The sequence below is a fragment of the Drosophila tropicalis genome, unplaced genomic scaffold, assembly GCF_018151085.1.
Source record: "Drosophila tropicalis isolate 14030-0801.00 unplaced genomic scaffold, ASM1815108v1 contig_859, whole genome shotgun sequence".
NCBI lineage: Eukaryota > Metazoa > Arthropoda > Insecta > Diptera > Drosophilidae > Drosophila > Drosophila tropicalis.
In genome coordinates, this window is record NW_027173353.1 from 105,514 (window position 1) to 120,017 (window position 14,504).

At 37.9% G+C, this 14,504-nt stretch overlaps 2 protein-coding genes and 1 long non-coding RNA gene across 7 annotated transcripts; all 3 read right to left on the reverse strand.

Annotated features, from left to right (window-relative positions):
* Positions 1-271: 271 nt before the first annotated feature.
* On the reverse strand, positions 272-7,583 carry LOC137581813 (uncharacterized). Of its 4 annotated transcripts, XM_068296154.1 has the most exons (14): positions 7,115-7,367; positions 6,644-6,902; positions 5,052-5,135; positions 4,906-4,992; positions 4,555-4,839; positions 4,456-4,494; positions 4,318-4,395; positions 4,177-4,254; positions 4,039-4,116; positions 3,350-3,969; positions 2,968-3,289; positions 2,721-2,893; positions 1,999-2,454; positions 272-1,933 (listed from the first exon to the last, which is right to left on the reverse strand). In XM_068296154.1, exons 2-14 carry the CDS (start codon positions 6,702-6,704, stop codon positions 1,508-1,510), a joined length of 2,787 nt encoding a protein of 928 aa, XP_068152255.1. In that variant the 5' UTR covers positions 6,705-6,902; positions 7,115-7,367; the 3' UTR covers positions 272-1,507. The 4 variants fall into 4 exon arrangements, with proteins under 4 accessions (XP_068152255.1, XP_068152253.1, XP_068152254.1 ...); XM_068296152.1 differs by lacking the exon at positions 7,115-7,367 and adding an exon at positions 7,542-7,583 and having other exon boundaries at positions 4,555-4,992; XM_068296153.1 differs by having other exon boundaries at positions 4,555-4,992; positions 7,261-7,373.
* A 2,374-nt stretch (positions 7,584-9,957) lies between these two features.
* Cht5 (Chitinase 5) lies at positions 9,958-12,587 on the reverse strand. Its single transcript, XM_068296109.1, is given in 8 exon segments — positions 9,958-10,238; positions 10,302-10,469; positions 10,471-10,476; positions 10,537-10,722; positions 10,824-11,315; positions 11,384-11,507; positions 11,570-12,200; positions 12,485-12,587. Coding segments are annotated over 8 exon segments (1,767 nt in total). The 5' UTR covers positions 12,489-12,587; the 3' UTR covers positions 9,958-10,082.
* Positions 12,588-13,134: 547 nt separating this feature from the next.
* LOC137582834 (uncharacterized) lies at positions 13,135-13,998 on the reverse strand. 2 transcript variants are annotated; one of them, XR_011033327.1, is made up of 3 exons: positions 13,861-13,998; positions 13,414-13,792; positions 13,135-13,358 (listed from the first exon to the last, which is right to left on the reverse strand). It is a non-coding gene; the product is annotated as an uncharacterized lncRNA (long non-coding RNA). The 2 variants fall into 2 exon arrangements; XR_011033328.1 differs by having other exon boundaries at positions 13,893-13,908.
* Positions 13,999-14,504: the final 506 nt, after the last annotated feature.

Sequence of the window (14,504 nt, forward strand, 5' to 3'; positions counted from 1 at the left end):
TAGTGAGGTACCGATTAATATTCATGTGCGTTTAACGTAAAGCTTCCAGATAGCTAAACAGCTGTTTTCAAACTTCGTTAAACATTAATTGCATAAATTTTTTCATAAGTTCTTTGCTATCGGAACTCGTGCATATTTGTAAAGTAACAAGATAAAAGTAAGCATGTTATAATAAACAAGTGGGCGAATCAGTTCAAACTTTCTCCCGGAATCACGTATGTATGTATGTAAATAAATAGTTAAAAACAGTTTAAAACATTGCGCAGTTGAATGGGGTTTACCGTTGTTTTTATTCTTCATTTCATGTATTTTACCCACTCTCACAGTTCATTTTACATTTGGTTCTCAGTTTCTGTAAAATTGTTTAAGTTTATAGTTTAACATAATTTGCTTTATCTCACATGCGCTTTAGTCATTCATGAATAAAAATTTAGTTAAATTGTTTTAATCGTCTTCACTGTGTGCTTTTGTTACAAAAAGTCTTATCAACTACATCATCGCTATATTTCATATTTTATGGTGTCCTGCTCAAAAAACGAAAATAAAAAAACGAACTAGTGTTTTGCTCAAAAATATCTCTGAAAAAATCAACACATTGCTGAACTCTCAAAATTCTGAAAAAGATTCTTGTCAATTTCTGCGCTGTTGTTACTACTACTACTACTACTTGAAATAAGGAAAAGCTAACAATTGGGAAAATAGTCGGATTTCGGATAATAGCCAATTTGGTTCGGTCACTACGCGGGAAACGGGTAAGGGCTAATGGGGCTCTCTATATGTGTTAGATATATGTATGTATGTATATGTCATCGATCCGCAGCTCTCAATAAAACTTTGCTTCTCTAGTTAAGTGATAAAGGTTGATCTACTCATCTACAATTAAATTAAGAAAAAAAGGCTCAGTGTGCTTCCTCTACTCTGTTTGCAAAAATTAAACTAAAAACAATTAAAATAACTAACCAATAGTTGGCTGGTCTTTGGTAAAATAGGCTCTCATTGGTGCAATATTAGTTACCTCTCTCAAAAAAGCTCTCAGTTCAATTATGTAGATATTATACATACATATTAATTATGTGTAAATCATATCGAAAAAAAAAGAAAAACTTTCAATTTGTTGCAACATTAATTTGAGTTGTTAAAGGCCACTAGACTTTGGACCAAAACATTGCAACGCATTGCTCTAAAACAGATCGGTCAATCAATCTCGAAACTCTCTTGGCCCTCTTCTATATAGGATGTCTTACGCTGTTGTTACAAAATGCTCTCATTTGTGGCCCTTATGGACATGTGCTCCTCCTTGCTCTCTCGCTGTCTACTTTACTTTACTTCTTTACTATTCAATTAGCTCATTCGATGCAGTTAATTCACATTAGACGGTTTCCATTTGCCGATGTCCCATTCTTCCCATTTCATTTGTCTCTGTCTCATATTCATTCTCTATCTCTAACTCTCGTGCTCTCTCATGCTTATTAAAGAAAACAAACTACATAAATGGCAGGTTATCTCCTCATCTCGTCTTTTTCGGCTCAGCCGGATTGTTACCCGTCTCCGCCGATTGTTCGTGCTGTGCCTCAATGCTGGCCAATGCTGCCTCGGACATTTTCTTGTATTTGCCGGCAAGTTCGGGCAACTCGTAGGCAATGGCCACATCCAGCTTGGTGATGGGACAGCCACGGAAATAAGTACATGTCTCTGTTAGCTTCTTGAACTCGTACAAGGGATTCAAGCGGAAGAAGTCACGATAGACTTCAGGATCCGGCAGATCGTAACGCGAGATGTTGGTCAGTGTGGAGAGACCCTCGTAGATGTGATAATTCTGCGGATGATCGACAATATCATCCGATATGCGCTTCTTGTTGCCAAAAAGCGTCTTGTGATTGTAATAGGTGTTTAGATAACAATCGACCATCTTGGCATGATTGCGCACGCGCACCTGTAAAAGTCAATCAGGTTTGATTAATCCAATCTCAGCATGGAAATAGTTTTTGTTAGACTTACTGCAAAGCGACGAGCACTGGATATTTTGTGTTCAATACGCTTATCGATGGCCGTACGCAAATCACGCAAGAAGGCACGCTCCTGGGCCAATAGCAGGCGGGCCGGTGCGCCATCCTGATATGGATGCGTCCACAGCGAGGTGGTGTACATCAATGGCGGCTGGGCCGACGACATTAGCGGCGAAATGTTCCAAATGAGGGCGCCCTGCACACGCAACAGTTCCTCAGGCTTGACGGTATCAGCCTTGTTAAGAATGATGCGCGTTTGGTATTCGCGCCCCTTTAGCTGATCGAGAATGGCCTCCGTTTCGGGGCCCACATCCAACTTGGCTGGGTCGTAGACCAGAAAGATGATGTCGGCGCGATCGATGAACCACTGGCAGGCATCGTTGAAGGGGAAGACACGAGAGACCTGCTTGCGCACTTCGAGAATGCCGGGTATCTCGACAATGTTGACCTGAAAAAATGCATTCGGGGGTTGTGTTTAAATTTAGTTAGCTAAAATTATTCCTAAGTACAATTTTAATAAACAAAATTAATGCAAAAACTGTGTGCGCGCTAAAAGCTATAAATTCATCCGGGCAGATTGCCAGCGGTTTCCCAATCGAAGAAGATGCCCTGCCAACAAAAACTAACAGGGAGACAAGTTAATGCACTTAATCAAAAAGTATCTGACAGATACATGTGTACTAAAGAATGCGGATGGCTTATCTTAGAACATACCTTTTCGAGCAACTTGCTCTTCATCTTCAGACCCCTAAGTCGCTCCTCCAGTCCCTGGCCGAACTTTTGCAGGCCAGCAAAGGTATAATCAGCAGCCAGTTGAGTGCCATCCAAAACCTCAGTCTCATTGCCCCACATCAGAATATTGAAATAGGCTGGAGAGGGTTCGGCTCCTAAATATAGAATATTAAGAGTATTAATCTCACGTTCTACTGATTCACGTGATTCACTTATGTAGTTCACTTACCGGTTCTCAATGAGTTGGGTGTATATTCGTTGTCAGTCAAATAGTTAAGAATCGAGGACTTGCCACCAGACCATGGACCCATAAATAGAATCAATGGCTTGGAGAAGATTTCAGGATCGCTAAAGTGACGATTGCTAAGATCGCGATATTTATAGAGTGTTTCCAATGGCTTGACAGCATTCTCATAGATGCGTTTGATATCTCTAAGAATTATTTCAGCCACATTATCGGTGGCCTTTTCGCGAGCATTGAATTCCTCATCCAATTGCAAGAGCTCTGAGATGTGTTGACGACTGCGGCGATTTTGTGGTATTTCACCCTCCTATAATAGGCACAAAATTTAACCACATTTGAAATGGTTGAAGTCGTTCAAATTGCTTACCCAAAGAAGTTCGTCCTCTGGTTTGGTATCATCTTCATCATCTTCATCGTCGTCTTCTTCGTTGCCAGTTGCAACAGCCGAATCTGCTTGAGCCTGCTCTGGTTCAATGGCATCTTCTTGAACAGCTTCCTTTTCCACAGACTCATCAGCTTCTTCCTCTTTCTTTGCCTCCTCTGCAGGAGCTTCTTCAACAGGAGCATCTTCTACCTTTTCCTCGGTGGGCTTGACTTCTTCTACTTCAACCACAGGCTCGGCTGGCTCCTCAGCTTCTGGCTTTTCTTCTTCAGCAACGGCTTCGGGTTCTGATTCAACCTCGGCTTCTGGTTCAGCTTCAACTTCAACGGACTCCTCTTTGACGGCTTCCTCCACAGGGAATTCATCAGCTGGGCTTGGGGGTGCCACAACATCCAAAACTGGAGCTGCATCAACTTCGCGCTTGCTGCGTTTCTTAACCTCTTCCTCATCGTCGTCGTCGTCATCGTCACCATTCTCTTCACTGTCATGCTCGTTGGGCACTCCATCGCCATCTACATCGCTATCGTGTTCATTCAATATGCCATCGCCATCCAAATCAGAATCCTTTTCATTTGGCACACCATCGCCATCCAGATCATCGTCGTCTGCAAATTGGCAAACAGGTTTATTTAACTAAGTCACTCTTATTTTAATAGCAAGGATATGTTTGTTACCTTCATTGGCTTTGCCATCGCCATCCAGATCCTCGTCCTTTTCATTCTTAACGCCATCGCCATCAAGATCCTCATCCTCTGAATAATTAAAAATGTTAATTAAGGAACCACTGGCAGATTGAAATAAAAAGAACTCACCGTGATTGATTGTGCCATCTCCATCCAAATCCTCATCATCATCATTGTGGACACCATCACCATCTAGATCGTCGTCCTCTGCATTAAAAGCATAGAAAATGCAAAGCACCCGATATAAATATTATTTTAAATTATATATACCATGATTCTTTTTGCCATCGCCATCTAAATCCTCATCTTCCTCATTGGGCACGCCATCACCATCCAAGTCATCGTCCTCTAAAGATGGACAAAAGAGTATAGGAACCAAAACTTTTGGAGGACTATTTAATTACTTACCATGATTTGGAGTACCATCTCCGTCAAGATCATCATCCTCTGCAAAAAATGAAACATTTGAATATAAATAAAGTTGGATTAGTTTTACGAATAACTCACCATGATTCACTTTGCCATCGCCATCGATGTCTTCGTCCTCATGATTTGGCACACCATCGCCGTCGATATCCTCGTCCTTGGAATTTTGCACACCGTCGCCATCAATGTCGTCATCATCTTCGTTTGGTATGCCATCGCCATCTATGTCATCGTCCTCTTCGTTCGGTATGCCATCTCCATCGATATCGTCGTCCTTGTCGTTTGGTATGCCATCCCCATCAATGTCATCGTCCTCGTCATCAGGAATGCCATCGCCATCAAGATCGTTTGCGCTTTTCGCGTCCTCTGTGGAATCCAATTCGACAGTTTCAATTTCAACAGTATCTTTTTCATCATCATTCCCAATCCCACCATCATCATCATCGTCGTCGTCGTCGTCATCATTGTCCCTACGAGGCTGATCGGATTGCAATTCTCCAGAGTCATCTTTAATGCCATCTAGAATTGGATTGTCTTTGCTAGTCCCAGTTGTTTTGATTCTTTTGGGTCTTTCTCACCTGTTTTCAATTCACTTATAGCCTTTTCAATGTAGGGTCGACATTCTGATTCGCTTGGTCCGACATCGGCATTGACAAACCCAACTGCAAACGATTATAAAACAACGTGACAGCTAACGAATATGAAACGTATGGGCCCTACCAAGAAGTCCTTCAGTCCTTAGTTTTGTTTTTTTTTTTTTTTTGTGTTTTTCTGTGTCGGATGTCAGCAAGCAAGTACCGAGGTCATTTTATCTTTTCAAACTTGACATTATTTATGGCTCTCACAAACATTCTCACACTCATACAATGAACAATTTTCCTTCACCGATTTATGAATTTTATTTTTAAATTATGAAAATTCAACACACATTTCGCCAGCTAATGGAAAGGCGGTTAGCAGAGGAAGGGAAATGCGAAGACTTTGTTGGCTGTTCGCCCACTTCTTTTTTACTTTAATATATATTTTCTTTGCAGCTCCCCACCCCCTTTGAATTTGCGAGGGAGTAACACACACACACACACATGCTTTTGCTTTTTAGTGTTCTAAGGTCGCGGTTTTTAAAGAAAATTGATTGACAGTTCCATTCTAAGGTCATTTGCTAATTACTTTCAATATGGCCAAAACCATTAGAAGACTGTCTAAAATTACAAAAGAAATTTGTATATAGAATGGGAACATTTGGGTTTGGGTTTAATTATTTCAATTACATTATGATTGAATTGTTTATGATAAATCTCTTGTGTGTTTATTCAATTTGTTTTATTTCCTATAACTACTTATTGCAGACGTCTTTGCGGGGGGATTAGAGGAAGCTATTTCAAATATTTCTAATTTCTCATTTCTATAAAATTATTTATACAAATCTCGTTGATGCCTGGCTGCATATTGTGTTTATGTTGGTGCAATCTAACTACCTACATACATACATATCTATCTATCTATATAATATTTATACCGCAATTTGCGCCATTTCAATTTCTCAATATTCACATATTCTATTTTGCAAACAACACACACGCACACACACATATATACAGCGTATCGAAAATATACTCGCTCAACACATAAAATAACTTAAAAATTTCTAAATTTAAAAATATTACAAATGATGACAACGAAATGAGAGACAGAGAGAGAGAGCAACCAAACAGGGGCTATCTATCGTTGACGTTTTAGCCAACGATTTTCTTGTAGGAAAATTAACACAAAACCAACAACAAGTTAGACAAAAAGCTTAAATGTATCTGTATCTGTGTGTGTTTGAGTATCTATGTGTGTGTGTGCTTGGCTAGGCCAAAATTTTTAGTTAGTATCTTCAAATGTCGTCCGCTGACGTTTGTTCACTTATATACAAACGCACAAAACTAAGCCAAAAGACATATTCAAAAAAATATATATGTGTATAAATAAATATATATATTTTCTTTTTTCCGTTTTTCTTTCTTTTTGATTTTTGGGCGGTTTTTGTTATAAAATTGCATAATGTCTCAGCGTGCGGAATTTTCAGATAATTTCTTTTTGAATGGGCTGGGATGGTCCCGGGTTATCTATGTATGTATGTATGTATCTTGGCTTATATAATAGACCCTTTGATGGATTTTAAACTCACCATTGTTGGAGACGGCGATTAACGTTAGTCCCAATAGGAACCATATAGTTAGCCGCCCCATTATGATCAAATCAACAAATTATCCTTGAGTTTTCCCAGTGTGGTTAATACTTTAGCCACGTCATAAATTCTCCTTTTTATTTTCTCGAACTTTTCCGTAATTATTGTTAATTAGGAAAAATTTAAATCAAAACACTTGCTCTCGTATACTGGCATATATATCTATATATATTTCTATATATCCGCTCGTTTAAATGCACTGCATGAAAGAGTAAAGAATTCAATGCTAAAGATTATTTTTCAAACGTATTTGAAAGATCAAGAGATATTTCATAAATCTATATGTATTTAAACATGGGTAGTATATAAAGAGGGATAGAGAGATATAGGTAAAGAGAGAGAGAGAGAGAGAGAGAGAGAGAGAGAGAGAGTGAGAGATAATAAGATATATATGTATAATAAGGCTCGCACAAATTTTTAATATTTTTGTCACAATTTTGCACTTGTTCGTTTTGTTCACTTTTTGTGTAGCTCGTTTAAATTTGAATTTTTTTCGCTTTAATTTTTTTCGTTTTTTTTATTAATTTAGCGAGCCGTTTTTTTTTTTTTTAACCAACAATCGTCGGCTGGGTAATCCTTAGTGTCCCTTTCGACGATTGTCAGCTAAATAATTTTGCTTATTTTTGGCTCGTCGTCGTCTGTGCACGTCGTGTGCGTATCGTTTTTTGAACAGGCACCACAAGATTTTGCCCCCAACAATCTATCTAATTTCGATTTTGGTTTTCACAACCAGCCACCAGCAGCAACCAGAAGAATGAAATTTAGAAAAAGAATACAACAAATTTTTTTGTTGATTTTTTTTTTTTTTTTTTTGAAAAAATTATTCTATTTTTCGTACACGAGTATACGAGACGATCTCTCCCGGTCCAAAACCAATTCGTAACTCAACATGCATATACCATGAATTTACCTTGTGACCGCGAAAATTATTTTGCTTTTTGATATTTTTGTAGGAAAAAAAAAGCAAAAATAAAAACAACAAAATGATTTTTGTCAAAAACCAACGAATTGAGTTGAGTAATTTTTTTTCGTATTTCGCCGGCGCTCAAATACTTATAGATGGGCGCCTTCTCTATGATCTTGGTGACTCTCTCTCTAAACAAACATATATATATGTACATATATCCAACAATAAGTATATATACTTAGAGAGAGCACAAAAAAAAGGGATATGCTACTTAGGAGACAAGTTTCAGTCATAAATCTTAATGAAAATTAGCAATCTCTTTTACTATGTATTTTATTATTTGTTATGAATTATGGCAAATCATAAATCAAAGTGATAATTTTCTCCAGAATCTGTAAATAGATGATGGAAAGTATTTTAAATATAAACCATTATGTTGCGCTCATTCTATAGATAGATAATTTGGTTTTACTACTTAAAAAAATTGTCAAGTATTGTAAGGTATTTTAAATTTGTGAAGTCTTTTATTCAGTACCATGAGTATGTACTTTCGGTTTAAGTATGTACTTATTTATTTATGAGTGTTTTATATAAAAAACTGATCGAAATTGATCAAAATGAAATCACTTTAACTTTAACTTTAAAGTTTTAAGTCTTTGAAATGATATTAAAACAGACATTTTAAGTTAATTTTCTGTTTGGTCGTTTATCGCTTACTGTTTTTATAAGTGGTTTAAAAAACAAGCTCTTTCGAATGTTACATTTTCTGATGTGGTTACTTATGGTAAATGTTTATTCAAATTATATTAAACGTTTGGGATTTCTTTTTTCAATCATCTAAATTTATTAACCTACAAATTACCATACAAAATTTCTTAATTTAGTTATTTGGTTGTCAAAGTTCTGAAATTTCAAACGAGCTGACCAGTTGATCTCTATATTTACTCATTAATTTAAAAAACACGTTTGTGAATTTAGAAACATCGAAATACTTAGTTGGATAACAAACCCAGAAGGATACCGATCTAGAATCCATCTGAAGGTTTATTTGGATGTTAAAAATAGTCTGTGAATTTATAAATAACTCCTAACAATTGGTATCTCGATATTATCTTTTCATGTTTCAATGTAAAGCAGCAATTTTATAATTTTCGTTGATCAAAATAAATTAGATTAGGTATTTTTAGTAAACATTTATTAAAAGGGTGAAACTGTTATGAAAAATAGCTTAAACTGAGGATTCTTCCAATTCTTTATTTAGATTATAATGTTTTTGATTTCATAATATCATATTTTCTTTAAGTCTTCAAAAAAAGAATATGTATTTTGAAATGTTTCAGAGGCCATACTAAATATCTACATTAAGATTCATATAGTACTCAAATTAAAGTCATTGAAATCTGTGATGTTTCTTAATGCATTATTAATTACTTATTATACTTATTGTCTTTTATATATTCTAGTCATAGATATATGAATACGTCTATTAGAGTAGTATTTGAAAACCTGATTGATTTAACATTTCAACAAGTACCTAGAACCTACCACTATATCCTTGTGATTAAGGGCCTAGTCTGGTATGGGTAGAATAGGCCCCTCTTCCTTCAAGAACTCATTCAATTCAATTCAAATTGTCTAAAATTTTAGTCTTTAATAAAAAATTTAATACAATTCATTTAATATAAACTATCCCAATAAAGACTGTCCCTTAATTTGAATTTTGCCTTTGCTCTAGCTTAAAATTATAGGTCTCAAGTTTGTGTGCAGTGTATTTAAGTGTCCATGTTGGAGAAATTTTCATATTTTTGAGTCAAAAACTAAATTACATCTGAGCAGCACATATATACATACATACATACATGCAGCAGATGTATGAAGAGATATATTCATAGATATATTTTCATGTATTCTTGTACAAATATTTTTGAGTAACATTTTCTTGTTGAGCTGCCCGATTTGTTATATGTCACAAATGATTTAACTCTTCCATCTCTCTTGCTCTTTGCCGCATTTCTGTATGCTATGTTTTTCAAGATGAGATTACAAGCAACATTTTGAGAAAATTGTTTGGGTTTCCAACATTTATCAACGGTCATTTGTACGGTTGATTGCATGAACAGCTGTTCAAAGTTCCAAGGGCGCATCGCATCATTCGCCTCATGCCTGACCACAGACCAATGCAAGTCATTTCTTTTATGGCAAATTTATAATTGAAAAGAGTATTTAACATTAAAATTTACCCTATACATGAAATGGTTAATTAAGTGCTTGATTTTATTATATTTAAATGTTAATTTAATGTTATTTTTTTCGTCTCGAACAATAATCCTGATGATATCATCTTAAATCTTATGTATTTGCTTTATGATGTCACAAAGCTAATATTTATTGTGAAAAACTTGAGAGATATATATAAATTAGGAATTCTTAATTAATCTAATAAATAAGTTGAAAGTTCTTTATATTTATGAGTTAGTGGGCTTCATTGCCTTGGCTCTTTGTCTTAGTTTTGGTACAATAATAGCGATCACTATTCTCAGCCCAATCACAAACATTTAGAACTGTGTGAAATGCTGTGCCCTCTTTGCATTCGAATTCCACGGGTTTGCCATGGACACAACGGAAATACTAAAGGGAATACATTTTTATTAGTTAGAGGGTTTTCTCTGTAGTTTTACTAGTTAGTTTTACCTTTCTGCAATTGGGATGAGGCACAAAGTCACGATTGAAGCAATCAATTTCACTTGGATCAAATTGTGGTTGAGATCCACCTACAACTTCTTCGGGCTCTTCGGTTATCTTTTCTGGTGTTGCTGTAGTCGTAGGTTTCACTGTAGTCGTGGTCTTTTTGGGCTTTTTTAGGTTTCTGGAGAAAACACAAGAATTTATTAACTACGATCATAGATTCATTCGATTGGGCTCAAACCTTGGTTGTCTTGGTGGTGGTGGAGCTGGATGGCTTTGGTATAGGTGCTGACGTTGTGACGACTGGTGTTGACGTGGGTTTTGGCTTTGGTTTCGGTTTACGCGTCGTTGTTGATGTCACCGCCGCTTGCACTGGTTCTCCCTCATCCGGATTGGGCGATGTGGCGGGTGGTTTCGCCCACTCAGGCTGCAAAAAGTGTAAAATACAGAAAATTTTCATTGGCTTTCACTCGAAATGTGTTGGATTTTTGGCAAACATCCCACACACAAACATACACACACACTTACCCGCGGTGTTGTCTCTCGTGTTGGCTCTGGCACACGATAGTTTCGCATATTATCATAGAGAATTTGCATTAGACCATTCTTGCGACCGCACAGACCATGGAAATCATCCATATCGATGGCCCAGGTCATGGCTCCAGCATAGCCCTTTGCCTTGATAAAGTCCATTTTAATTTGTACGGATGCCTCGTTCTCATAGCCCACCCATTGGGTGTCTTTATAGGTAAATGGCACCATGCCGGCATCATCCCATTCAACAGTCCATCCTTTCGATTTGTCCATCACTTCGGTGCATATCTCATAGTAGGCCAAAAATCCGCTGGCATTCGTATAGGGACCTGGAGCTCCTCCACCCGCCTCCTTATTGATATACGTACCCATGTTGTAGTTCTTGTTCGAATTGCTCAGTGTGTAGGTGCGTCCGTAGAAGGGAATGCCAACCACTAATTTGTTTGCCGGGCAGCCCATCTCCTCCCACAGTGCGAGGCCGTCATTCTTGAATGGCAATGCTAATTAGTTTGGCACAGAGACATCTAACCAGTCATTCGTCCATCTGAACTTACCACATTGAGGCGTTCGTAGGCATACTGGTCGTGTTTGCGTTTATACAGTGGACTATGCACATCGGCAAAGCCAGCCCAATTTCCCCTCAAATCATAGGTCATAGCATGAATGGCATCGAGTAATCTGCAATAATTGAATTTGCCTCACATTGATGCTCAACCAAAAGAATCCCTTTCAATACTCACTCGCACAACTCGGGCACATGATAGCCCTCTTGTAGTCTAAATTTGGCTACCGGCACTGCCATGGTTATCTCCCAGCCGCGACCCTCACGATCGAAAGCTCGCCTTAGCTCCTGCACGAAATACAAGAACTTATCCTTATCGCCAAAGGTGCCACCACGATCAGTGGCCCCTGGATATTCCCAATCCAAGTCGAAGCCATCGAAATTATAGAGTTTCATGAACTGGACAACGCTGCGTATGAAACTCTGTCGTCGCTCTCGCACTGCCGACATTTGTGAGTATTTGGAGCCACCTTCACCCCAGCCGCCCACAGCAATTTGTAACTTCAGTTTAGGATGAGTTTGACGCAGCTGTGTGAACTTCTGGAAACCCTCTTGGTCGACATCCAATTCGGGATCAATAACCAATACATCCCAGCTTTTGTCATTCACTCCAATGAAAGAGTAAATCAAATGCGTGCAGAGATCAGCTGGTATATCCTCCAAGCCATAGCGTCCAATACCTGGACGATAGACGGCCCAATTGCTAAAATAGCAAACAATGCGAGCCGGTTGATCGTTAGCCAAAATTTCTACTGGCCCAGAAGCATACAATACGGCCAGCAGCGGCAGAAGCCACTTTAAATGTTGCACTACGCGGGGAGAAGTCAAATAATATCGGCATTAAAGATAAACACAAAACATTTCTGTTACGACTTGTTGTTTATCGAGATTGACGAGACTTGCATATATAATTTTTTTGTTTTTGTTATTTGACATGTCGGTAGTAACATTGATTGCACCTCTCTTACTTTTATTTTGGGTATGCTAAGGTTATGTGCCCATAATTGTGCCCATATAGAGTTCATTAACCGTATGAGAAGCTTCGTTCGCGTTTGATATGCAAGACCAGGCCGATCTGGGATTTTATGCTTACCCATTTCTTAAGGCAACTCGACACAACAATTCCTACGGCGGCAGAGGAGAGACTACTACTGGGAAACCGATGTGGATTAACTACTGCGTACGACGCTCGTTTGGCGTCAAATGACAGTCAAACTCTCGGCGAGCTTTGCTTTTATACCTACCCACCTACCTATCTACCGATTGCTGGAATACTCTTATTGGGTACGGTCCGGTTCTTGGATTGTCAATCGTATCGTATTGCCTTTGTTCCTGCGTAAAGTGCGTGAGAGACGGGAGACAGATATATACTATAGTATGTCTTATATGGAGAATGAGAATGAATGGTGATCGTCGTCGCTAAAAAAGCAAAAAGAAGGCAAAGCTTTTGTTCTTTGTTATTTGTTGTGTTCTCATTTCAAGATCTGTTTAGTTTATGGCCGCGACTTTCTTTCGTTTTGGTTCGTTCATTCAGTCAGTCAGTCAGTTAGTGGGCTTTTAAAAAGTCATAACAAATGAGTTTGTTTATCATCTAGAATTACCATTTCGACCTGTCCTCCTTTGGTTGGCGATCCGTTTAAAAGAGGTTCTGTGGTTTCATATTAACTGGCCCCACTTCATGTGCATCCTGGCATGAGCATAAAAAGTTTATTAATCCCAAACACACACACACAGACGCGGGAGTTTAATTTTAGAATTTTTAATGAGAAGATTTTACTTGAAGACAAATAAAACTAGAACCTATCCAATGCGTATATCTATATCCAAGGTATCACTTTCTGTGGAACTAGTTGGTAATGTTGTTGTTGTTGTTGGTGGTGGTTGTGTGGATGGTGGTGGTGCTGCTACAGTTGTTGTACTGATGTCAATCATTTGCTGTGGCTCCAGGTTATTCTCTTTGGATTCATCTAAAGAAATCTTTGAGATTATAAAACATATTTCTTGGATATTATTAACACTTGCCATTAAATGGTGCCAATTTAGTCTTATAAGGTGGTGTAGGCTGTAGCTGTGGGTCAAACGCACGGGATGGTGGTCCTGGTGGGCCAAAGCCAAAAGGATGCGATGGTCCATGATGCGACCAAGAATCTGGTGGAGCCCCAAAGCCACGATGATGACAACCAGGACTTGGAAAGTATTGATTATGTTGATTATGTCCGTTGTTCCAATTGAAATCATGATCATGATGATAGAAATGATGCCGTCGATATCGTAAGTGGGGAATCTCTCTCACTGGAGAAGCCGCCGACTCCTCGGCCAACAAATCCAAAGCCTGATTGGCTGACGCATCTTCAATTCCAAGTGATGGAGCTGCCCAGACTTGTAGTCCAAGAAGTAACAGCTGCCATGAATAATAGAAATAACTTTAAATGGTTGTCTGTAGATTGAAAAACTATTTATTTAACTTACAAATCCTAGAACTAAAGTAGACGACATTCTACCTTTGTGAGTTTGTCTTGTTTCCCTTAAATTGAACCTCAACCTCACACCTGAGGCACACAATGCCGACTAACTTAAACGGTCGACTCACTTAATTCCGCACAATTAATGCGTCGACAATGTCGCCGGGGTTTTTTTTCTTCTTACTCACAGAGATTTTTGAGTTGCTTTTGTGTTAAATAGCAGCAACGACCAAACCTGATTGGTTTAATGATATTTCAGGTTTTTTGCATATGTATACATATGTATGTGTGTGTACATATTATATCTTGTCATCGGTTCAATATAAATCATAAGACAGTAGTTTATATGTCTGTTGTAATGTCGAGTAATCGAGTACTCAAATGATCGGTTTCTCCATGCATAAGAATAAAGGGCAATCAAGTTTAGGTTTTAAAACGCATTTTAAACACTTATCTAATATGATAAACTAATGTTAATTTGTGCAAATAAACCTAATGAACTTTGACTATGCCTTTTATTGGTTGTTTAGCTGGTTCATTGAGTAAAAGCGAAAAGTGTTTTCGTTCGTATGTTAATTGGTTTGATATTAGAATTTGATAAGAAGTGACTTTTGTTTTGTTTCTTTTTTTAGAAAGTTATAGATTGCTCTA

Excerpts from the sequence above, each read along its gene's own strand:
- LOC137581813 (XM_068296152.1), bottom strand. The coding sequence starts at position 6,704 with ATGGGGCGGCTAACTATATGGTTCCTATTGGGACTAACGTTAATCGCC. Across the intron at positions 4,396-4,455 it reads AGATGGTACTCCAAATCATG|AGGACGATGACTTGGATGGT; the intron begins GTAAGTAATTAA and ends GTCCATCTTTAG. Across the intron at positions 2,455-2,720 it reads AGAGCAAGTTGCTCGAAAAG|GTCAACATTGTCGAGATACC; the intron begins GTATGTTCTAAG and ends GCATTTTTTCAG.